This window comes from Anopheles maculipalpis, chromosome 2RL (assembly GCF_943734695.1).
Source record: "Anopheles maculipalpis chromosome 2RL, idAnoMacuDA_375_x, whole genome shotgun sequence".
Taxonomy (NCBI): Eukaryota; Metazoa; Arthropoda; class Insecta; order Diptera; family Culicidae; genus Anopheles; species Anopheles maculipalpis.
Window position 1 is genome coordinate 34509072 of NC_064871.1, and position 23880 is coordinate 34532951.

Genomic DNA, 23880 nt, shown 5'->3' on the forward strand with positions numbered 1-23880 from the left:
GCGTGAAAACTCGTTCCCGTGACGTAGGACAGGCGTTACTGCCGCTGTGGTCTAACCAACGGGACGGTGTGTGTGAGTGTTGACACGAAAAGTATGGTAGTGTTGAATGCCCAACCTATATCCAATGATGTTAAGGGATTGATTCTTCATTCAACTGAGCTGAAGATGAAAATGAAGAGTAACTTTCTCGTTCGATTTGTTGGAGGAAAAATATCTTGAGTTACAATGTGCTGGATAAACACCTTAAACAAGTTTGAATAAATGCTTTCAAATAGTATCAAATTCAAAATCACTCAGATTTTGTTGCACAATTGTTTTATCCTAAGTTTAACATATTCTACGTACTAACATAAACTTAATGATATTTAAATGAACTTTTAATGAAATTGATTCAACAGCAATGAATATTCAACCAAGACATTTCAAACCGACCAGCTCCATGTCCTTCAAACCTGGCTAATTTATTATCCAATCCTATTAAAAATTTCCAATCGGAAGCTGCTCACTTGCTACCTGACATTGGATTCAGCAGTTAAAAGGCATCAATATAATGAAGTGTATGCACAATCTTTCACTTCCGACGCAATCGATCACGGCCAGCGTGTGCCATTTCTTCTTTCCGACTTGATTTCATACAATTTTCCATTTTCTCAAAATTATCCACTCACGGTCGGTGAGCTGAAATCCAAAACAAACCCCTCTAACTCAACTGCTGGCCGAGGCACACATTACAAGAAACAGTAGCCACCCGCATCATCGGTCGGCTCGTGCGCATTCGCACCAGACATTGCAACGAATAGTAGTAACCTTTCCTCTTTCTGCCATTTTCTCCTTTCCATCTATTTCAGCAGAGGCCTTCATCATCACCGTCATCATCGACAGTCAATAGTTTGCGTCATTGAACTTGAAAACAAAAAGAGCTCCAGCGACGGATCAATCGAAATTATGTGTGTACGCTTCGCTTGGTTCAGCGCCTGTTTGATCATCAGCGAGCCAATTGGATGCACATCCGACGAGGCGTCCGGAGGATGGAATTAACAAAGGGCCAGCGTTATTGCAGTGAGGAAAACAACTAAAGGGAGAGAGAGAGAGAGAGAGCGAAACAGGGGAAGCGTAAATATAGAACGCAGGGTAGGGAGGCGAACCCAACAAATCCTCGCAAAAGGGAACCTACCGTTCCGCCGGTTGGTAAATCATCAGCAGTAACGAACAACATCATAGGACGGACGCTCGCGACACACTAAAGTTCCGTTACGGTGGAAGCATCATTACGCGGATCGGCATTTTAACAGTAGGCCATTTGGGAAACAAGTGAACCGCACTGTGAAAAAAGAAATTCAGCGCGGTCATTGTGGCAGTGCAGCTAGCCCATGCCCCATCAGCATAAGCAGCTGAGCAACCCCGACTCTGATAGTGCGACCTCATCGCGATCAAGCATTGATTACCGATCGAAGCAAGCGCATCTTGGGAGTGGAGAAACAAGTGAGCACCGTGGCCGTAAATATGGGTCAAGTGCAGCTGTTCAGCGTGTCAAAAACGAAACGTTAAATCGTCCTTTGACCGATAACCACGGGTTCTTTCGTTCGTGGTTCAGAAAATTGTGAAAGTAGCACGATTGCATACCGTTGTAACTGAGCCAATGAGATAATTAGACAAACATCTCACCTTGAGATATAAGAGTGTGTTTTTGGTGGAGTGGTATTTCATATGCTTGACATGATTAGAGTGTCTAAGTAAACAGTGCTTACCATTAGTTTTTATACTGCAAAAGAGAGTCAAGTTTCCTGCTCGACGAGACGACGACGACGACCTGTTGTGGAGCGTGTTAGCTCGAAGCTGCAAACCATGGCCAAAGTGATCACCGACCGTAAAGTTTGCTGTGTGTCTGAAGCGATGTGTGCAATGTAGTAAAATTTGCTAATCGAATGAAAGCAATGGTCACGTACAACATGGACGGTTCGCAAAGAATGAGCCGCCCTCGACGCGGTTCGAGTGTTTCCTCCGGTTTCCGGCTAATGGATGCAGACCAGCTGGACACAATGTCCAGCATTAGCAGAAACAGTATTTATAAGCTGAAGATAGATGCAATGTTTGACGATACGAGGTGAGTGTACAACATTACAATTTTAAGTATAGTGTGTTTGCATTAGCAAAGGTTGATGGTGATTTTATTATACATTGCGTTTGTTAACATGCTTTCAAATGTCGATTTTGAAGATCAGTAATTTGCTGCTTTTACTATAATAAATCATTTTATTTATTTATTTATTTATTTATTTATTTTAAGTATGACGGCTTGTGCCGTATTGTCAACACCGCATGTCATAACCATGTATAAAAACTAGATTCACGGGACATTTCCTCCCTGTTTTTAGCCTTATCCCGGGCATGCTCGGTTGTGGGTGAGTGTTGAGTGGGTGGTTGATGTGCTGGTCTATTTTGGCTGTTTTTTCGTTGATCCGATAATTTTGGTGCGGTTATTCTATTAATGATGGTTGAGTGTTTTCAGTTTGGCTATTGGTTGTGTTGTGGTGGTGTGTTGTGGCAATTTTTTGGTGACCTTATGAGGTCACCAACGTTCCTTATGACCTGTGACCTTATGAGGTGAGTTATTTGAACAGCACAAACATGGCTTCGCCTGCGTACAGTGTTCGGCAGTGCAGTCCAGCAGTGACATTCCAAGCTCGCTCTGATCAGCATCAAATCTAAGAGTGATCGACAAGTTCCATCCCGCAGTAGGAAGAGCGACTCGAGAATGAACCCGCCAAACACCTCGAACCCAACGCCAACGCTGTCAAACTCGTTGTGTGAAAGCTAGACTGGATTAGAGAACACTGTACTATGGAATACGCCTTCCTCCTTTTTACGGTAGAGTTGTAACCGTCCTCGAGTACTGTTGAGCCGTCAACGTATCACCCATGGCACTACAAAAAACACATAAAACAAAGACAACACAACATGTAACAGAAAGGGATTGTCGGATTTTAAGGATGATGTGGATTTGGAATCATAGGACAAGACCGTTATCTCTGACGAATCGGAAGATGAGCCACATGTCGGGAAGGTACAATAATAAGTCATAATGTTTGGTAAACCTATTGTAACACAATTTTAAGGTTTTGTGTACGGATCATGTCCTGCGCCTCCGTCAACTCTGTCGTTAATCTTTTCACAGTCCTTTCTAGCTCACGCACCGTGTTAACAAAACGCTGCTCTAGTTGCTCCTTCTGCTCGACCAAACGGCGATACTTTTGCTCTAACACGTCATACGATTGCTTTAGAAGCATGTGTTGCCTTTCCTCTCGATTTTCATCCCTCGCTAGCATACGTTCTGCGCGAGGAAATTGTTCGACTTCTATTCTCTTTTCGAAATATGTCCTCTCTTCCTGCTTCGGGTCGATTGCTGTGATGTTGTAAGGATCGCCCTCATAGCAACAAAGTCCCCCGTCTAACTTGTCCGCACACACATACTCCGCACCGTACACTTCAATGGCTGAAGTCCAAATAGACTGTCGAACTTGGGCCACCCAATCGCAGCTCCAACGATTTTCCACAAGCCGAACACGCCGCAAAGCTGGTGCAAAGTTGGGAAAAAATGCTACATGACTCAGAAGATTGTGATTGACCCAGAAGTTTTTCAACCGTCCAAATCGCAATGATGGAGCAATATCAAGACGTGTGATTCTGTTCGCGGAAAGATCGAGCACCAAGAGATTTTCCATCGTTCGAAACCAGTCAAGCTTGACGTGTTCTAGCTGATTGTTCGACAGGTCCAGAATGGAGAGCCCGGTAAGATAGCGCACGGTTGGCGGAATGACCGACAAAGGATTTCCGTTGATGATGAGCGTGTTGAGGTTCCGATTTTCGAACGGTGTTACCGCAAACTCCCGTAGCCCAGTGTTGTCGATGCGAAGACAGTGTAATTCATCCGAGCGAAAGGTAACCGTCGGTATCAGGCAGCCCTTCAGCGTTAGGAAGGCTGTCTCAGCGAGCGCATCGAACAGCTGGCCCGAGAAGTGTAGAATTTCACTCGATTCTATAATTATGTGTGATGCGGTCGGGAATGCGGCAAAGTACTCGTCCGTAGGAGTATGAAACGATACGCCCTCGATGAAGCATGTTGAATTACGTTGCACCCGGGAGCACTCTATCGTCTGCTTAATGATGGCTAATGAGCATGGGATCACTAAAAGTAATCTAAAGGTACGGGAGCTTTAATGAAAATGCTACCTGCAAGGTGTGGTACCCTTGTGCTACTTACATGAAAATTAAAGGACGCATAGTACTGCTACGAAATAGTAGACTTCTGCGTAGTGCCGATTTCTTATCGTTGCTAAAGGAATGGAGCACACAACACAATTCGCCGGAAGGACGCACTCGTAACGCAATCAACTGATTTACACTACACCGATAGGATTTTGCAAGTAGATTCCAACGCTGTCCGTCTCTACCCCAATCACACCGTCGACGGTCTCGTTCTCGAACACTTTGAACGTTATCAGCGGGTCGATCGATTGTGCACCAGTGCCACCACCGTTTGATGCTCCTGCACTCAGCTCATCAAGAACCGAGAGCATCGCTTTGGCGATCGCAAGACGCGCTTGGAAGGGATGGGCATACGTACAGCAGAGCCCACCGTTGTTAATCCTAAGTCCGCAGCGAAAGTCCGTTCCCAGTACGGTGATGTTTTTGTGCCAGATTTTTTCCCTCACCTCGCTGACCCAATCACAGTCCCATCGGTTTTGCATGAGACGTGCGTATTTGAGTGCGGGAAACATTTCCGGAAAGTGATCGATTCGCGATAGTTCGTTTTGCTGCACATCGAACTTGCGAAGGTTCGGTAGATCGACACCCGCACTCGCTTCAACCGAGGACAACTGATTATCGACAAGCACTAAAACACTTAACGCATTCAATCCATTCAGCTGGCTTAGGTCGACAATAGTTAGTGAGCAGCCGGAAAGATCAAGTAGTTTGAGTCCGGTGAGAAGGTTCACATTCGCCGGCAGAACAGTTATGAGCCGCTCGTGAATGACAAGCGTCTGTAAGTTGTAATCGCCCTCGGTCAACACTTCGAATCTGCTCAGACCAGTATCACCAATTTTCAAATGGTTTAGCTTACTCTTTCCGAACAGTAACTCACTCACGTTGCCCTTGCGCAGTTCCAAGTTCAAGGTCACTTCGCCAAGCAGACGAAAAAAATCTGGCCCGATAGTCGGGATTGATGCATAGAACAGTTCTATGTACGGATGCTTTGGGAAGGTCACTTGTGTGGGGTCTGTGCTGTTAAGCTTAACACTCGCTATGATGCAAACATCCTCGTAATCTTGCTGACTGCGAACTGGCGTGCCGTGCATCGCGTTGAAATTGAGACGCTCCGAACCGATTGGAAGAGAATGAACAATGCTGCAGCTGAATTCTATAGCCACCGTGGATGCTGAAAGCAAGAAAAGGCAGATTCCACTGCTGGTAATCTTTGATGTAAGAAACTTTTACAAATGTGTTACATCTACCTAACTACCTGATTGCTGTGACGAACATTTTGCCAATACTTTCCGCAAATGTTTGCAGTTGATAATGAACTAAAGTACATGAATCCAGCGTTCGAGCGTTCGAGCGGAGCTCTTCTGTGAGTGGTTTTGTTTTGATTCGGAGAACTTACAACTACGCACAAAAAATAGCATGAGATTATGAAGCGTTCAGAGCTTTGCTTTCGCTTTAAAAATTCCCAGAATAAGTTGAAATGACAGGAATGTCAATTTTACAATGTTATTGGTGAAACAAATATTTATTGTTCAATAGAATTTGTCCGAGAAATTTTATTCTATCACACTTATTTTGAAAACTTGGGCAAAATTCTGATTCAATTTGTCAATAACCAAAATCTCCAATGATTATTCGCCTTTCGTCTGTACAACATAAGCTAATTAGATGTCATCAGTGATCGATCGACCATTTCGCAACAGAAAGTGGTTTGAAGCATTGACAGTTACGAAGATAAACATAACGCGATGCTAAAAACGAGAGAAACCCGCTTTTCATCCAGACCCTATCATCTTTCCACATACATTACAGCTATCTCCGGAAAGGAAATGTCCTCTAATAGTCCTACTAACCTGGCTAACTGCTGCACGAGTAGAGTCATAGAAAACTGGCACCACAGTGACATATGTTTATCGCAAAGTCCTTCACGCGAAAAAAAAGAACTACTCCAGTTCCGGCATTTGGGTCACCCATTTCCATTGCACTCATGTTTCAGTGACACTTACTGTCACTTCGCGTGCAGCCTTGCAATATTAGATGCATCCCGTGAGGAAACCTGGACCCGGCTTCGATATGGGTCAGCGAAGATAACCCACCCGAAGTAGGCCTCCGATCTAGGAGAACGACATTTTTTGCTTCCGGCTGGCAAGATCAAACGTGGAAAAACTAGTTACATTGATCCTCTCACACACTTTTTGCCCATGTGCGGTAAGTTTCGATGGAGTTGAAAATCGAGTTCGATTCCGCTCGAATGTAGTAAAGCTCCTAAAGGTATGCAATCGTGTGCTGTGAAACGATCATCATAAAGCCCATCGTGCGCTCGAAAGCTCCACAAGCATTAGAAAGTAGTTTTTCCTGTATCTTCAAGATGCATGCGCAGACGGTGAAAAAGAAATGTGCGCGAATCAACTGTTTCAGCCGTGTGCCTGATACGGAAGTGGTGCTGTTGATGCTCCGGGCCGAAGGGAAGCGAGGCACGAAAATCGTTTCGCACCTAGGTTCAGTGTTGCGATCGTTCGACGCTCAATAGCTTGCTGTACGCGGTACCGTACGGGTGTGTTTCCACAGTTTGACGCTCGAAAAAGCATTGGAAAATTGCATTTAACTGACACCGTTCGGTTGCATTTGAACGTTTGGTTTTTTTTAAATTATACGCTGAGTGGTTTGGAAAAGTTCTGTGTTCACTGTGATATCATAGTTTACGACACGTATATTTTGCTAAAGCCGTTGTGATGTACTCACGAGATCACGAGACAGCTCCAGCACGAGTAGTGAAGTTGCCGTTTACGGTTCGTGTTTCAGCTTGAGCTGGTCGCGCATTTAATTGACCGAGATTCAGCCACCCCCGAAAACCGGGCTACGTGATTGCTCATAAATGTTTAAAATTTTCCAACTTCAACTACGAACCCAGCGGGTCGGAAGTGGTTCACTGTGATCGGCTTGTTAGTAAGGATTGGCAAGTGCGAAAGTAAGGCTGTAAGTGCGTCCGCTAGTGCGTAGTACAGTGTGCGATGTTGACGAGTTGTTACGTGAAAAGTGTGCTATAAAATACTGACATAAAACCGTATTAAACGTTAACGTTGAAAATGAGCCAATCGACGCAACGTTCTTCAGTGCCATAGTGTCTAGAATAGTTGGGTGAGAAGTGTTGGAAGAGTGCACAAACTGGAGCAATACTTACGGCTTCTCTTGCAAAAAGCAAGCCTGTTATCAAACAACCTCGAACACCCAAACGGTCGACTGATATCGGGACAAACCAAGTGTCGGAAAAACCACACTCTTTCTCTGCTGAACGTGATCGCTGTAGAGCTTCCTTTAAATGTGCAACCAGCAGTGCGTGATCGATGAGCGTCATCCGAACATTTCGGTTCAATGTGGCAAACAGTTAGTGATTTTTTTGTGTACCTAATCCACCAGCTATGCTTTTACGACCATAACAATAACAGTAACGCCAGCGGCTGCGATCATAACTGCGACAGTAGCAACCACTATCATTACGGCTGCGGCGGTGATCATATTCACAATGGGTACGGTGAAGGAGCAGTAGCGTTGATCCTCTACTAAGTCCTACTAATACATTACCTCATTCACCTAGCGTAGCTAGCTACTTATTAACGCGGGACGGATGCATAACGTAGTCGCTAAAGTAGTAGAACGGACAGTATCATAATTGTCATCCATTAACAAAGCTTTTCATAGAGAAATCGTAGTCTCTTTCCGTGCGTACTGCACCGAAAACCGAAAACCATGCTACATGGTACTGATGCAACCATCTCTTCTTATCTCACTTTGCTTGCTCTTCGAACCGTTCGTTGCAGGTCGATCATAAGTCAGCGGTTAGATGATCGCAGCTCACAAAACGGCCGTCGCCGGTCTTCATCGATCAGTGGACTGAGCCGGGGCAGTCTTGCCGGTGCCATCATAAACGATCGCGACAACCTAGACATCAGTGCGGTGGCAAGCAGTTTACGCGATTTCGGTGGCACCGGTGGTGGTTCGGCGGCGCTAGGTGCCGCCGTTACTGGACCTATCGGTGGACCAGCAGCAACGGCAGCACCAGCAACTGGATCTACAGGAGCTGCAGCAGGTGTCTCACGGCAGGGTAGTGATGCACGGCGGGAGATCAGTAACAGCGTGCAGGCTCAAATCGAGCGCATGTTTACGGACGTCGCAAAGGAGAACGGCAGCTCGGCCAGTGTACAAAGCTTCAGCGTGCGGTGTTTAGGATCGCTGCCACTGAAAGATAAGGTGACGAGTCTGGTTGGTCTTCAGGAGCCACTTCGGCAGCTGTACTTAAGCGGTGCAGGACACGGGGTAAGTTTCTAAAACAGACACTCAAAGAATCATATGTAACAAACAATATTGAAAAACACCTACATCGGATATTCACTTTACAAGTCCTCCATTCCACCAAAGGAATTACCCATTTTTAAGCTATCGAATTTATTAACACAAATTTAGTCGATCAGTTTCGATGCAGTCATTTATTACGGGCCCCGATTACCTAACTAATCTAGTGCCCGGCCGGGTTTTTTGTGTCGTACCGTTGCATCAGCCGCGAAAAACGAATCACTCACACAAACGCACATCTGTCCGGAAGTAAATCAAAACACATTTATTAACACTCATTTCTGCACAAAGATTTTATCACCACCCGTTAGCTCGCTTAATGAGGAAGGCTATTTCGACAGTGTCTATTTTTACATCGGTAAAGCTACAATGATGGAGATAATCTGCCAGAAATCAACAACAAACAACCAACAACCGCGACCGCAGCACACGGTATTGATTGATCGAAAAATTTCTTTTTCAAACAATTGATCCAATCACTCCACATATGGGCGTTTTGTTTGATGTGCGTTTGCTTTGGTTGAAGCATTGGCAAACTTTTTCCCGATCGAAAAACGAAGGCACGTCAAACCATGAACGGGGATCCCTTCAGATCCGAGCGTTGCTTTCGAGAGACATTCACAAATACTGTCGATGGTACTTGTCTGCCTGCTGTTGTCTTTACCACAGGGACCATAGACGCTTACGACGCATTTGTTGGCTGTTTTTGCCTAGGGAAAATACAAAAAAAAATTAACCATCTCCACGAGGTATGAGGAAATGAAACTAAAGACTCGTCGGTGAAATTGACATTGCGTGTTCATAATCACGTTTGTTAATTAATATGAGCATTTGGCTGTGAATTATTTTGCGTGAGTATTAGTATGAGCAGTATCATACTCTTAAACTAAAGCATCACTTTACATGGATTAGCGGCGATCTGTGAAACAACGATCAATTGAAACTTAAAACGTTTTACTGCTGGAAATTGAAATTATGTATACCTTTGTTGTATAATGAAGACATGTTTACATCCATACCAACAATTTAAATACAGATATTCATGTATCATTTTCTCACATTTCTCACATGGAGCGATCCATGCTGAGATCAAACCAACCTCTCACTAGTACTGATTGAAATATCTCTTGCACTATATCTTGCACTAACAATCGCATACCACCAACCGTAGTACCAGATAGATAGTTCCGTTCGTTGGTTTTATTCGATGCGCTCGTCTTTTCATTCCTTGAACAATCGTCCAGCTACGTTCGTTTTCGTAGAGATTGACCCCAAAGTTGGTCAAAAACGAACAAACAAAAAAAAATAGATTTATCCGTGCCAAGCAGTTCCGAGGGCGCTCCGGTCTCATCCGAGCAAGCATAGAAATCCATCTGCCGTAACGGCAACGGTTTGGGGTTTTTTTTTTGTACTGCCTACCATTTTATGAAGCCATGGCGAGGTTGATCTTTCGTCAAGCAATTAGCGACTCAAGATCCATCGGACATAATCTGCCGAAGACTTGAAACTGTTCCGGTAGGAATGTGTATAAAAACGGCATATTGCCCGTAGGGTTAAGCTGGACATCATGGAACGTTTTATGGTTGGACCATGACACAAATGGCATGTTTGAGTGTGTTTTACTACTGAGCCTGATGAAATATCTACAAAAAAGATGTAAATCTCCCTTTGTGTAGATACTATTTTCAAACAATTCCATACTGTTTTATTTATTTATAGTTACGATATGGATTTAAGTGAAAAATGTCCTCCACATTATCCCTTCAAATGTATATTTGCGCACGTCGGATACATCTTTAGGTACAAGAATGTTTCTGATTTCTTTGAAAAGTTATTAAAGTCACTCTTCAGATCGTTTCATTTCTCTTTCGCATGTCCACACTACCCATAATCGAGCGGCGAAATCATCGTGCCCAGCTTTAGTCACGGCGAGCTTCTTCATCAGCTTTCCCGGACCGATCATTAAAATTCCCCAATCCGACCTACACCACCAATGAGCGGGACTGTTTTAAATAGTCATAAAATTCATCCGGCAAGAAAACAAAACAACAACAACCGCAAAAACACTCAGACAATAAACCCCCACATGCTCATCGGCTGGTCGTGAATATATCTTAATGTTTTAAACCGTGGCTTTCCGTTCGGTAATTTTACTTTTCGCATATTCATGTGCACTTACACTCATCTCATTTGCGCACCCATGTGCATGCGAACGCCACTGCGGATAGCGCGAAGATGCGACTGCTATTGTCAGGAAAAAAAACTGTACTTATATACGTCGATGAAAAGCGAAACACAAAACCAGCGCACGCACGCATAAGCTGCGTCACCTTCACGATGCACGAACTCACGTCGTCACGCTGGGTCGTCACACGGGCCGCTCCCTCCCCTGTTGGGGAGGGGTTGGGTGGGTAAATTGGTGGAAAGTGAAATTGGTGGCCGCTACACCTATCACCGGCACGGGTTAACGTGAGCCAATCGTGTGAAATCCTATCGGTCGGCAGGATTTGGTCAGGCGCCCATCAGAAATGGGCGCCCCCGAAAAGAAATCTCATAATGCGACTAATTATGATCGTTTGCTAGCCGCTACCCGATTATGAACGGGGGTGGGTGCAGTAGCGAAGTACACGAACACACACACACACACACACACACCGATACGAATGGAAACCGTGTAAGCGCCAGTTTTGTCTAACGAACTGTGAAACGTGCATAAATCACCGACCGTCCTCGTGTAACGCTGGTTGACGCAAGTGCCACATTTGGTGTCGTTTCTTCTGAGGCTGCACTTGGAGATGCTCAGTCAACACGGGAAAGGTGTTATAATCATCAATGAACTTGCTGAAAACGAACATGCTGGGTGGGATGTGTGTGTTCGGCTTGGAAGCATTTTTCAAATTCTTAAAGTATTTTGAAACGGACAAAATGGCAGCATCATACTGACAACTTTCGCTTAGACTCTTCATCTGTCTATTCATTGGTTCTACGATTTTAGAAATCTTGAATCGTCATTTATAGTTTCCTTGACTTGACTGACATGATCAATTTGTCCTATAAACGGTCAGTCCTGCATAGGAAGCAATGTTTCAGTCATACATACACCAAGAAACAAGTGAAACTTTTTGTACCTTTGGAAGCACAAAAGTTTTGGTGGTAGAGGTGATAGCAGTACCGTTCTTCGGCAGGACCAGGGTTCAAATCCTTTCCGGATCACTGCATCTGGACTGGTCTAAATAAATGAGGATGTAATGAGGACTAAATACCCAATTACGTGGTATGAACTAGTCCAGACTAGTGAGTCAATCGATGGGCGGCGTTACCTAGTAGGTGGTAAAAGCCAAGAAGAAGAAAAATTATTTGTCTAAACCCTGGACCTGTCTAGACCCATAAACTGCACAACTGCAATTTTCAAATCTAGTTTTGATTTAATTACAGTTTCAACCGTTAGACGCTTTTTGATCACTCCAAACAAGTAAAAGCGGTTTTTCACCACTCGAAATCGCCTCAAGTATCATGCTCCAAATCAAACACCGCAAGAATGAGTTCATGATACGAACCTCGAGTGTCCTCGACTTGCAAGAATTGACCCACATCCTGCTCGTGCGTACATTTTATCCACCCGTCATTGGCCCTTGGTGCTGCGCACAAAAGTGGGCCAATATGGTGCTGAGTTGCAAGGTTTGCTAAAAAGCCTCCCATCTTCCAGCAGTACATCCGTGCATGCCGTTTGGCCGAACCAGTTCCGATGCGGTGTGCTTGGTGTGCTGCACACAGACGCTGTCCAGTAGCTGATAGTGGGATAGGCACCCTCCAAACGCACACACGGTCCGATAAAACTGGTTCAGTTTGACACACTTTAATTGCAACAATTTTTCAATTACTTTTCCACCCTGCCCTCACCCCCGGTACCTAACGCCGCGATATCTCAGGCACGCTCCATCCTAGACGATCGGCAATGGCATTGAATTCGTGGAAAAACGGTACGGAATGGAATGGGCAAAGCAACTCTAGTTGGCGAGTGTCCGGAAGACCGAACTGGTCGGGTCGCACCGGGAGGTTGCATCCGCGACGGGCAAGAAAGTAAAGCGAGCGCAACTCGTGCCTCTACGACCCAGTTACCAGCGGGTTGGCCTAGGCAGTAAAAGGAAACTTATTGAAGGTTAGGAAAAATCGAATCGAACAACAAATAAAAACACACACACGCCCCCGAGCTACAGCAGCACCTGTAGAACTAAAAGCACGAAAAAAAACGGCAACCTTTTTCCCGTGGTCCAAGCGCCGATACCTGTACACTCCCAGGGGCTAGCTTGGTTGCATGGTTCGGTCAGGAAAATCAAGATCAAAATCAATGCAAAACCAGTTCCGTTCGATGCTCCATTAGCTCGCGCACGTAGGTTGGCAAAACCGAAGGCAAGAAAACCCTGGTAACGGAATGGGCAGTCTAGTTTTCGATTTCCCGTAGGTTTTCTTGCCAAACAGGGACTATTCACAGCACAGTTTGCTTCGCTTTTTTACTCTTTGCGCGTGCTCTAATCATAGTATTTGCAATGGTAATCACATAAACTGCGGAAAGATTAGTGTGAGTGCGGGTTGTGTTCCAGTTGCAAACATTTCTTCCTTTTCAAATTGCGCTACATTTTTTATTATTATTTACACTGCTTCACTATTATGGTTTCTAATGGCATGTACCGTTTAAAATGTTTGCTAAGAAAATACAAAACACGTTAGCTTAGAAACCATCCTACATAATTGGTAATACATTTCGGAGGGACAATTGATTCCGATCGATCGAAGTCCTCTATAGTCCAGATATTGATCGACCCTACTCACACATCATGCTCGGTCGTAACACGGCAACGGTAATGATGAAAAAATGGTGTCCATTTTCCGCGCCTTTTTACACCCAAAACGGCTGTGTTTCATTGTGCTGATCCGCTGGTCTGATTAAATGGTAAAATAGTAAACGGCGAGAGAAAGGCGACCGGGTTTTTGGGTTGTTTTTGGGGGAACGGGTTGGACGGTTGGTGCACAACTCGACAAGCTAAGGTTTGATTTGAAATCCAAAATTTCACCCAAATACGCATCGAAGCGCCACCGAGTGATACGTCGAAACATTCAGCCACTGTGGAAGCATGGAACGACGAATGTTGGAGATACTGATTTTATTTCGTTTTGGTGTTGTTGTTTTTGAGGTTTTTTGTTCGTTTTTAATTCACTGATCTCAATGCCCGCCATAGCCTGCAAGACGCGGCATCTATAGTATTGACAAGAGAGACTTTTGTACTAAAGCACAAGATGAGATTTATTTACATTCGATTTTCCTTTTTTAGTGCTTCATTTAGTAAACATCTGACGATAAAGCATATCATAACATATCCTGCAGTTCAAAACGATTCTGACGTTCCTGAAAAGAAGTCACTTATTCGGTCGGCGAATAATCAGATTGCCTCCATTTTATGAAGGTATCCATTTCGCAATTTTTGGATTAATGTCAATAGACAAACTTCAGCTTTTGGAAAGTGCACAAAACACTATAGACGCCTGTACTACCTTGCATGATTTTTCCTTTCCAGACCTGGAAAGATTCACCACTCACGATAGCCCCTTCCTGACAGCAAAAACATCTTCTTCCGAAAAGTGTTAGCTCCAAACAATTTTCCATGCCCCATTTGCATACGATACGAACTTAAAGATGATTCATACCCGAAAAAAAAATTACACACACAACAAAACAGGCAATCACCATGAAACTTTCGCTTTGCCAACCGAGCATTGCTTTAATGAGTACGGGTAAGGTACAGGCCCGATTTTAATTTGTGCCTAACCTCTTCTAACGAAACCGGCTAAGTACAGCGACACGGTTCAACATCGGGATCGACCTGCACCGGACGGAAACTGTACGCGTTGTCGGCCTTTTTTTTTACCAGTGTACCAACTATTCAATGCATTCGGTTTAATTGCCAATTTTGCACTGGCGGCAGAGTGTTGGTGGTAAAAAGTGAAACCAAAACCTCACTGGATGGAAAGATTACCATTTCCTCGAGAGCTCCTCCCGCATCTGGGTTCGCTTTTGTATGATGCAGTTTTTTTTACGAAGACGGTGAAAGTGTTGTTTAACGAAACCACCACTTACGTATCATTGTGCAAAATAGATAAATCATTTAGGGTGAATCGGCTAATTGATAGAACTGAGTCGCAATTTCTTTTGATGAAGCAGATTAATGACCAGAGATTGTCGCCACGGCTGGATAAGGTAGGCTTAATTTTAGAGGATGTTTTCATTTTAAATATGTTTCATTTTTATTTTATTATTACGAAAGACGGTGCGTTGCTAAATGCGTTTCATGTGGATAGTAGAATTTTCTGTTGTATTGGTATCAATACTTCAATTTATGTTTCGCTTCCAACACCTTTAAACACGAGCGGCGACTCTTTGGTAGAAGCGACAGCAGCGCCAAACTTCCACGGCAGGACCAGGGTTCAAATGCCATCTGGACCGTCCCCCCGTAGTGAGGCCTGACTAACCAACTACGTGGTAATCCATAAGACGAATAGCGTAACCTAAAAAGGTCGTTAAGCCCTGAAGAAAAAGATTTTAAACTTCTAAGAACAACATTGCTTTTGTGAGAGGTTTTTCGAGGATAAACAAACTGATTGTCTTTATTTCGTATCAAATTTTTTAACCAACAATCAATAGTTTCATACGTCTAAATGACCTATATATCTCTCAAACCTTCTTCACAAACTTTTTTGGACTTTTCGTGACTTTTTTTTCAGCTAAACCTCAATCATATCCTCTATCAAACGCATTGTACTCTCGACGAGCAGCAACTCTGTATTTGATTTACCCAGTTTTTCTTCACACTCTCACAAAATTGGTTTTTGAACGGCAGATGAAAACTGGTCCCGTTATGCTGCTCTAACCAGCGTCTCTAACAACAAGATATGGTTAGTCGATAATAGTGATTCCAACGTTGCCGAAGAGTAGCATAATTGTCGATCGGGCGGCGTAGGTCAATATCGGGTATCAGGCAAAACCAGCTGCGTACGGTGCGCCATCGCACGCCTCTCACACCTATTCAAGTGCCTACATTGAGGGAAAATGATGGAGAAAATACAGTTACCAAAGAGGCCAAACAACTGATAGGGTGGGTAAATTATCACTGGACCTGGTATACAAATTTTCACCTTCACCAACCGAAAGCTAGAAAGCGTATACCCTTTAAGTCTAGCAACGGCATGCTAATGGTGATGCATTATCTCACAGTTCTGGAAAGTCTCTCAAGCACCAGCTAGCTAATTAATTGACCGATTATCAAATTAGGCAATTTTGGATGCCGGTGAGGTTTTGGGTGAGTCTTGGGTGGCTAACCAGCTAATCCCAGACACGAACGGAATGGAAAACTGCTAACGTGATAATGGTAAGCCGTTCATTAAAACAGCATTTGCCAAATTTACAACCGTTTGCAGTTTTTCTCGCCACCACGATGAAGCGTTATTAATGTTTTTTTTTTTTTTTTTGCGAAGAAAAACGGAGTTCCCAAAGCGTAGACACCAAGTCAACTGCATCGATTTAATGTAGTGCAGGATAATTATTAATTTCATTTTGTACTCGACAAGAAGTTTAAATTAAAATTATTTTCCTAAACATCCTACAAAACATGGATATTAAATGCTGCGGGTTGGATAATGTCTATGTAACTGTTTGAATTGTTACTGTAGCGTGTTGTGCCCGTGATGCATGCTGCCAGTTACAACCGACTAATTGAACAGAAACATCATCGACAGACGAGCATCGGTTTACAGACGGGCACAATATTTGTGTTAAACGTCAATTATCAAACTGTGCCACTTACCCGTCCAGGGGCGCAAACGGTTCAAAGCCATTGTCGATACCATTGCGCAAAAACCAAGAAGAAAACCATCGAATGCTCGCATCCATGAAGTGAAATTCCACCGGACGGTTCGATGCGTTTCTTTTCCGCGCTTCGAACACTCGAAACGCAACAACCTGATTCCAAAGCGCCGCATAAACTACGAGAGATTTGTGGTGGTTTTGGCAGTTTAGGAAAATTGTAGGGTTTTTTTTCGCGCACCATATCTTCCAAACCATTTTCTCCAACCTGTTTCTTCCCTAGCTGGAGCGGGAAGTGTTAGCCCTCTGATTTGTATTGATGAATCGTGCCCCCTAGCGAACGGAACCATTCACACAATAAACGCTCCCAAAATGGGTCAGTTCGCGGGGGTCAAACGGTTAGCCTGTCAATTTTTCAAACGGGAAAAAAAACACTAACATCCAACGAGATAATCTCACGGAACGATGATGATCTTGGAATTGATGAACTTTTTCTTTTCCGCCATTTTGCTCTACCTAATTCCACAGACACAGACGGGAGGATCGCTCGACATCAGTCCGATCGGGTTGCGTATAAGGGCGGGCAGCGGTAAGGAACCGTCCGTGACGCCCTTTCAAAACATTGCCGTTTGGTCAGCGGTAAAGTTTGTCGTATCGGGGGCTGAAGGTGGTGCCGCCTTTCTGCCACTCATCACCGATCCGGAAAACATCGATAAGAGCTCATTGTTTCGTCCGCTCAGGTAAGGTGTAAAGCATTCATTTAACAGCCCAATATTGCTGAAGGTTAATGTTTCCATCCATCCCTCCAGTGCTGCGGATAAGCGTCGGCTTTCATCCGGCATACATTCGCCACTGTTTGCGATCGTGATGCGTTCCACGACCGTGCCACGCCAGCTAGAATGCCACGGGTTCGTCTGCCAGACGCCGGAAGATGCCATTGTGATTGCAGCAACGCTCTACCAAAGCCTGATGGCCCACATGAGCAGCGGCGATGTAAGTGTACTTTCTTCATTATTTAAGTTATCCTTTTACCAAGTTGCGTGGCTCACCTTCCACATCACAGAACCAGCGCCCTAAGCGTCCCAAGAATCGAAACGGAGTTAGCTGTATGAGCATTGCGAGCAGCACTGTGACCACCAACACCCATCTGCAGAGTGGCTCTACCAAGCTGTCCTCGCGGAGATCAAGCGCCAGCCAGCGAAGCATGCTACCACCACCACCGAGACCACCGCGCATGAAGCGCAGCGCTACGAGCTCACTGAGCGGCGAAAGTGATGCTGTAGCAGGCGCAAACGACGATGAATCGTCGACCGAGGAACGGCGGAAGAAAAATGTCAAGAACAAGCGGCCACCCCCGATTCCACCTAACCCACCGCGTGCAAGTAAGTGTTCGGAATGGGTGGAGTAGAAGCCACTCTACATCTTACTGACCTTGTTTGCCTCTTCCCCAATTTTTGCTTCTCAGTCTCTAACAGACCGATGCTGGACGAGATCTACACCGATCGGAGCCATTCGAACGACGAAAATGGAATTGCCGCTAAGGAAGGTCCGTACCCGGCGCTTACCGATAACTCGACCGGAGACATACTGACCAGGGTGGCCATACCGCGCTCTGGCAGCTTCCTGAACACGGCCGGCCTAACAAGGTACAAATCGCGTGCCACACGGCGGCACACGGGCAAGGTGGGTGGTGGGGGCGGTTCGCCGCTCGGGTTCAGTGAGCTGTTCAACGAGTTCCGGCTGCAGGAGAACCTGCACTCACTGGACGAGATCCTGAATGCCATAATCAACTCGGACGGTATGTCGTTCAACGATCTGAAACCGATCTACAAGGAGTTTCTGCTCAAGCTCGCGGTTACGCTGACCAAGGACGAGCTGTACCAGCGCTCGAAGAGCATCATGCGCCGGCAGAAGAAGAAAAAGTTGAAGCGAAGAAACAGTAACGTACAGGTAAGCTGGGAGGCGGTGTACGAGAGTAGGTATAGGCTACGCATACGAACATAACACACTTCTGCACTTTTGGATAAGATAGGGCGGCCCTCGAACCGACGCAAGACACGCGGGACACTGAGACATGAGAGTACAACAATGTAATACATTCTATCGACTATCCGCACCGGTTGAAGGCACAGTAGACACTAAACTTATTGGTAGACGTGTAGAATAGAACAGAGGATTAGGGTGGGATTGGGAGGACGTCATACTAACGGATACATTAGAAATACTGAAGGGCTAATATAACACCAGCATCACATTTGGTCAAAAAAGCGGATCAGTGCATCTAAGAAACATTACACACACCAAAAAAAAAACAACGACACACCGCTGACGTTTGTATCGTTAGTAATGACTGCGTGGCGCGAAATTATTTTGCACACTCTCACCGCTGAATAACTGGACATTGATATCACTGTAGAAACCAACCATAGAAAACTAATAAATTTACTTTCTTTAAACTAAATCAACTTCTCTGTTTTCTAACCTTTTTTTTTCTTGTAAAACACTGCGTAGTTTAATTGCAAACGCCCAATGTCACCAGCAAAACTTCCAACACTAACGATTCGCTCTCATTCCTCAGAACCAACGGCGAAAGCTTCTCATTGGGGCGAAAGGTCTCAAGAAGGTGTTTCGGTTCGGTAAGTTTCGCAGCAAAAAAAGCACGGGCAGCAACACCGGAGGAGCTCATGCAGGGGGCGGTCATGGCGTCGGCAACGGGCGAACTGGTGGCCACGGAAACGGAGCTGCTGGAAACGGTGGTGCACACACAGCAGTCGGGCACCACGGTACGGCGACGAGTGGCCGGGTCCATCAGCTCGCAGACCAGCTATCACTGGATCTTAAGGCGGCCGGAAAGAAGGACCGATCACGAATTGCAACTAGTGGTTCAGAAGTTTCAGACGCTCGACATGAGCATACACTGACCGCGCACAACAGGAACAGCTCGAGCGGGTAAGTTAATCGGCCTGTGTGCTAAAAGTACAGATCCGTTAACATGTTCTCCTTGTCTCCTGCAGCTATGTCTCGTGTTCAGAGTGTAGCTACGATTCGGATGCCTGTACCTGTACCTCGGCCGATCGGTGCTACTGCAGCTTAGGCGGTGACGACATCAATGCCAAACTGAACCAAGCTAGCAATCGTAGCTCGGCACCAAGTTGCCGAAGTGAGGACAAATGCTACTGCTCGATGGGTGAGACACCGAACGAGGAAGGCTCGACAACCTGGTGCGACACGGACAGTTGCATCAGCAACGAGAAGTGCTATTGCTCCACGCGCCATGGGCAGGTCGCTAAGTGCGCCAATAGTGGAACTGCTGGGGTTCACAGCTCGTCCAAGCATTGCAGCAACAAACCGGCTAAGGTGGACAAGTTGGCACTGGATTACGAACTGTTCACTGTAGGTGGTAGTGGCCGTCCAGTCAAAGCCTCCGAGGCACTAAGCGTCAAGAAAACGGTTGAGGTCGCGGCCGAGTTTGCGGACGTAAAGCTTAGCCAGACGACAGACATTACGAACCTGAAGGCGGACGCACAGTCGAGCGCCACATCTGGCAGCTCGTCGCTAGCGTCCACCACAAAGAAGTCCAGTGACCATCGGAACGCTTCCAGCCGCCATCACGGCCATAATCACCATCACACGCACAACCACCGCGATCAGGAAAACGATCAGAAGCGATCAAACAGTGGACAGGTTGGGGCGACCAGCAATAGTGGCAGCAACAATAGTAATCTTCACTACCACCGTCATCACTACAGCACTAGCACGAAGAAAAAGGGTCTACCGATGCAGCTTCCGGGCAGTGACTATCAGTACATTCACTCGACACAGTCGGATCTGATAGTGCGCAGCAGCAAGCAGGAGCTCAAGAACCCCAAACGTATGACAAAGTCGGAGAGCTACTATCAAGCTGGCCGACCGGTCAGCTCTTCGCTCGGGCTGGAAGATTCGTTGGGTTATCTGCCTTAGGGATGTAACAGTGTGTTATTTTTTTTATTTTTTGGTTTTTTCGCTCACTCAAACACAAGTACGATTTTTTTCCTGAAAGTAAACGGCGCATCGATCTCGAACCGATCGGCAGATCCGGTTGGATCAGACCAGCATCCGTTGGAGAACACAGCCGTTGTTTACTCTCAGCGAAGATAAGCTTCCTTATGTTCTGTTTTGTTTTTTTTTCCCGTTTGAGTACTGTTGTCTTATTTGCTTCTATATGTTTAAGATACTCTTTGCGGCGCATTTATAAATATTGGGCATATGATTCCGGCCGATGGTTCTTTGTGTAGCTTAAAAACTGCTGGGACACTGTGTCCGTCTTCTATGGTATTACGCACTTGGATTCTTGTGAGGCAAATTGCTACTCACCAATAATAATCTCGTTTTTAACATACAAACTAAGTACATGAATATACTCTGCTTTGGCAGCTGTGGAAGGACTCGTTAGGATGCGCTTGGCTGCGTCTGTCTTTTCTATTGGGAAGGTTTTAACCGATTTAGACAAACTGTAAGCTGTACAATGTGTGGTAACGGTTGGGTACCTAGTAGAAAGTTGGTTTATTTTAAATTGTGAAGAATATTGCATACCATGCCCTTACGAACAACGTTTTGTGGCAGTTAGTATGAAACGGTCTACATAACTAGACTAATAACAGCACGGCACAACATCAGAATTGACTATTTTTCTAACTATGAGATTACAAGCTTTCGTTGTATCTATGTGTCTGACGGCTCGTTTGGCGTTGAATGAAACTAATTTCTCTCTAGTTGAAGATTTATTGAAACGATGCAGTTAAAACACGCCAGACGTGGGAACCTACATTAAGAATCCTTTCTGTAGCACGGTGAAATGAAGGGAAAGACTTACTATTTATTTTAGAACTACTTTTTTTTAAAGAACTACAACACACTTTCCGTGCAATATAAGTATAGTTCGTGGTAAGAGGACCCCGGTGCAATAAATAACAGGTCTAACGTTATGTGCAATGAGCGAAGCTATTCTTATTTGAATCAATCATAAGTTCTAGGAACAGTATGGGAATATAATGATAAGTCTGGAAACAATCGTAGTGCAATAAACATCTTCAATTTAAAACATACTCCATCTCCTTTAATTTGTATTTATTCAGATAAGTTTTACATCTTTTAAGCTAAAACAATATCTCACGCGGTGTTTTTTTTTTCATACATTAAAAACATAACAACAGTGCGGCTTTTATTGCAGAATTCCCTTACGCACGTAACACAGCACAACATATTTTTCAAAATATCACATTCAAAGTTCACGTAAGGGTATCACAGCTGGGCGACTGTTACTATCACCGTGTGTGAACGAAGCTGTGTCTACTAAACACTCGCCTGAGCAGGGGCATACTGATAGAAAAAGGAAAGGCATACTGCTGCCTTCCTTAGACCTATTTTTGTTGGATTTGCAACGCGCAACATGTTTGTGTTGCTGGTTAAGAAACATTCCGTTTTTCAGAGTTAATACCAGGAGGCTCGAACAAGCTAAGCCGAAACCTGCTATATCACGCTATTTGTCTCGCGATGCTGCTCGTTGTTGTTTTGTGTGATAAGGAAGTGCTGGTGCGCGATCTTGTCGATCACTGTCGACTGCTAGTGGTAGTGATCGGCCAGGTTCAAGAGCACCACCGTTGCACGTTTAACAGGTCCCAAAGTAACCAAAGCAGTCAGCAAGTGTCGTTAGCCGCGAGTGGTCTAAATTTTCCTTGAGGCAACATAATTTTTTTGAATTATTTTTAAATTACCGAACGTGGTAAGTATGATAGCGTAGCTATTGGTGAAACTTGCTGATGCAATGGAACAATTAGCAAAAGTCTAAAAATCGAAAAGAGCCTTACCCGGCATTTCCTTGACCGTGACCACGAGGGTTACATAATTATTGCTGAACTAAATCGCCTCGCATGGCCCACCAGCACCAGCAACAACCGTAGGCGCGGTTGTTTCCGGCGCAAATGAGTCAGCTTCTATCGACCCAATCGTGCGAATGACAACCGTGTGCGTTGCGCGAAGGAATCGTGAGAACAAGTTTTGACGAAGGAACCTACAAATGGACATGATGTGGTGCTTTGCTTATGCAATCCAAGCCCTAGAGTGTTTACAATAAATAGTGTACTTGTGATAGATTTGCTTTTGAAACGTCTTACGGCGGTGATGTAATATTGTATTCATTTTATTTATTTAAAAAAATATCATATTTATTACTATCTCTTAGACTTTTGCTCGTCCATCAATTAGGACAAACTATAAACTCCATAAAAACAAACAACAACCCTTTAACCGTTACAGATACACACACACACAAATTCTCAAAATGCCGCAAGCTGACACCGTGTTCCAGTCGCGCTCGGACGGCATCTCAGCCGAGGGTGTGCGTGATCAGTATGCCGATGGTAAGGCGGCCAAGGTGTGGGAAATTTTCATCGGTGACAAAAAGTCCCGCACGGAAAACTATCGCAACTTCTTGGTGGAAAAGCTGCGCGAAAATGGTGTGCGCCGCATATTGGATGTCGCCTGCGGTACGGGTGTGGATTCTATCATGCTTCTGGAGGAAGGATTTGAAGTCGTGTCCATTGATGCCTCAGATAAGATGCTCAAGTACGCGCTGAAGGAACGTTGGAATCGCCGCAAAGAAGCTAGTTTTGATAAATGGGGTAAGTTTAAATTCCCTCCCATAATTAACACAACGACTCATTTTGTTTTACTGGGTTTTTTTTTTTTCATTGCCACTTTATCCACCTGCAGTTATTGAGGAGGCAAACTGGCTTACCCTATACGATGACATTAAGCATTTACTTAACGGTGGTTTCGATGCGGTCATGTGCCTTGGTAACTCGTTCGCCCATCTGCTCGATAACTTTGGCGACCAGCGCGAACAGATTCAGGCCATACGTAACTTTGAAAAATGCGTCAAGCCCGGCGGTTTGCTATTGATCGATCACCGCAACTACGACAATATCATGGACACTGGTGCAACGCCCGCTAAATGCATTTACTACAATGTACGACGTAAAACTTGAACACGCGCGCACACACACTGCAGGACTAACGTTCACTTCACTTTACAGAGCAGTCACACGACGGACATCAAAACATCGGTACTGTATGTAGCCTCCAAGCCCACGCTTGTCACACTGGACTACCAGATCAGCACGGGTAACGATGTCAGCGAGTTCCGGTTATCATATTATCCGCACAAGCTGCGCGTGTTTGAAGAAATTCTGCAAACAATCTTCCGAGGCAACAAGCTGCACGAGATCTACGGTGACTTTAAGCCACTCACCGGTGTCGCCAATCCGGCCTTTTACATTCACGTTGTACAGAAAGCTTCCTCCTAAGTACTCACCGACCCAACTAGAGCAACCTGTCAGCTTTTGATTTGCGCTTGAAGTGAAGTCAACTACTTG

At 44.9% G+C, this 23880-nt stretch overlaps 3 protein-coding genes across 4 annotated transcripts; 2 read left to right on the top strand and 1 right to left on the bottom strand.

Annotated features, from left to right (window-relative positions):
- Positions 1 to 1851: 1851 nt before the first annotated feature.
- On the top strand, positions 1852 to 20525 carry LOC126556891 (uncharacterized). 2 transcript variants are annotated; one of them, XM_050212436.1, is made up of 8 exons: positions 1852 to 2104; positions 8082 to 8577; positions 16997 to 17208; positions 17278 to 17461; positions 17532 to 17850; positions 17934 to 18418; positions 19047 to 19417; positions 19483 to 20525. In XM_050212436.1, the coding sequence occupies exons 1-8, from the start codon at positions 1926 to 1928 to the stop codon at positions 20426 to 20428; spliced, it is 3192 nt and encodes a 1063-aa protein (XP_050068393.1). In that variant the 5' UTR covers positions 1852 to 1925; the 3' UTR covers positions 20429 to 20525. The 2 variants fall into 2 exon arrangements, with proteins under 2 accessions (XP_050068393.1, XP_050068394.1); XM_050212437.1 differs by lacking the exon at positions 1852 to 2104 and adding an exon at positions 7517 to 7790.
- Positions 3096 to 4282, bottom strand: LOC126558346 (uncharacterized). Its single transcript, XM_050214346.1, has 2 exons — positions 4262 to 4282; positions 3096 to 4197 (listed from the first exon to the last, which is right to left on the bottom strand). The coding sequence occupies exons 1-2, from the start codon at positions 4279 to 4281 to the stop codon at positions 3096 to 3098; spliced, it is 1122 nt and encodes a 373-aa protein (XP_050070303.1). The 5' UTR covers position 4282.
- A 2244-nt stretch (positions 20526 to 22769) lies between the features above and the next one.
- Positions 22770 to 23836, top strand: LOC126558703 (glycine N-methyltransferase). Its single transcript, XM_050214756.1, has 3 exons — positions 22770 to 23127; positions 23219 to 23475; positions 23542 to 23836. Exons 1-3 carry the CDS (start codon positions 22788 to 22790, stop codon positions 23809 to 23811), a joined length of 867 nt encoding a protein of 288 aa, XP_050070713.1. The 5' UTR covers positions 22770 to 22787; the 3' UTR covers positions 23812 to 23836.
- Positions 23837 to 23880: the final 44 nt, after the last annotated feature.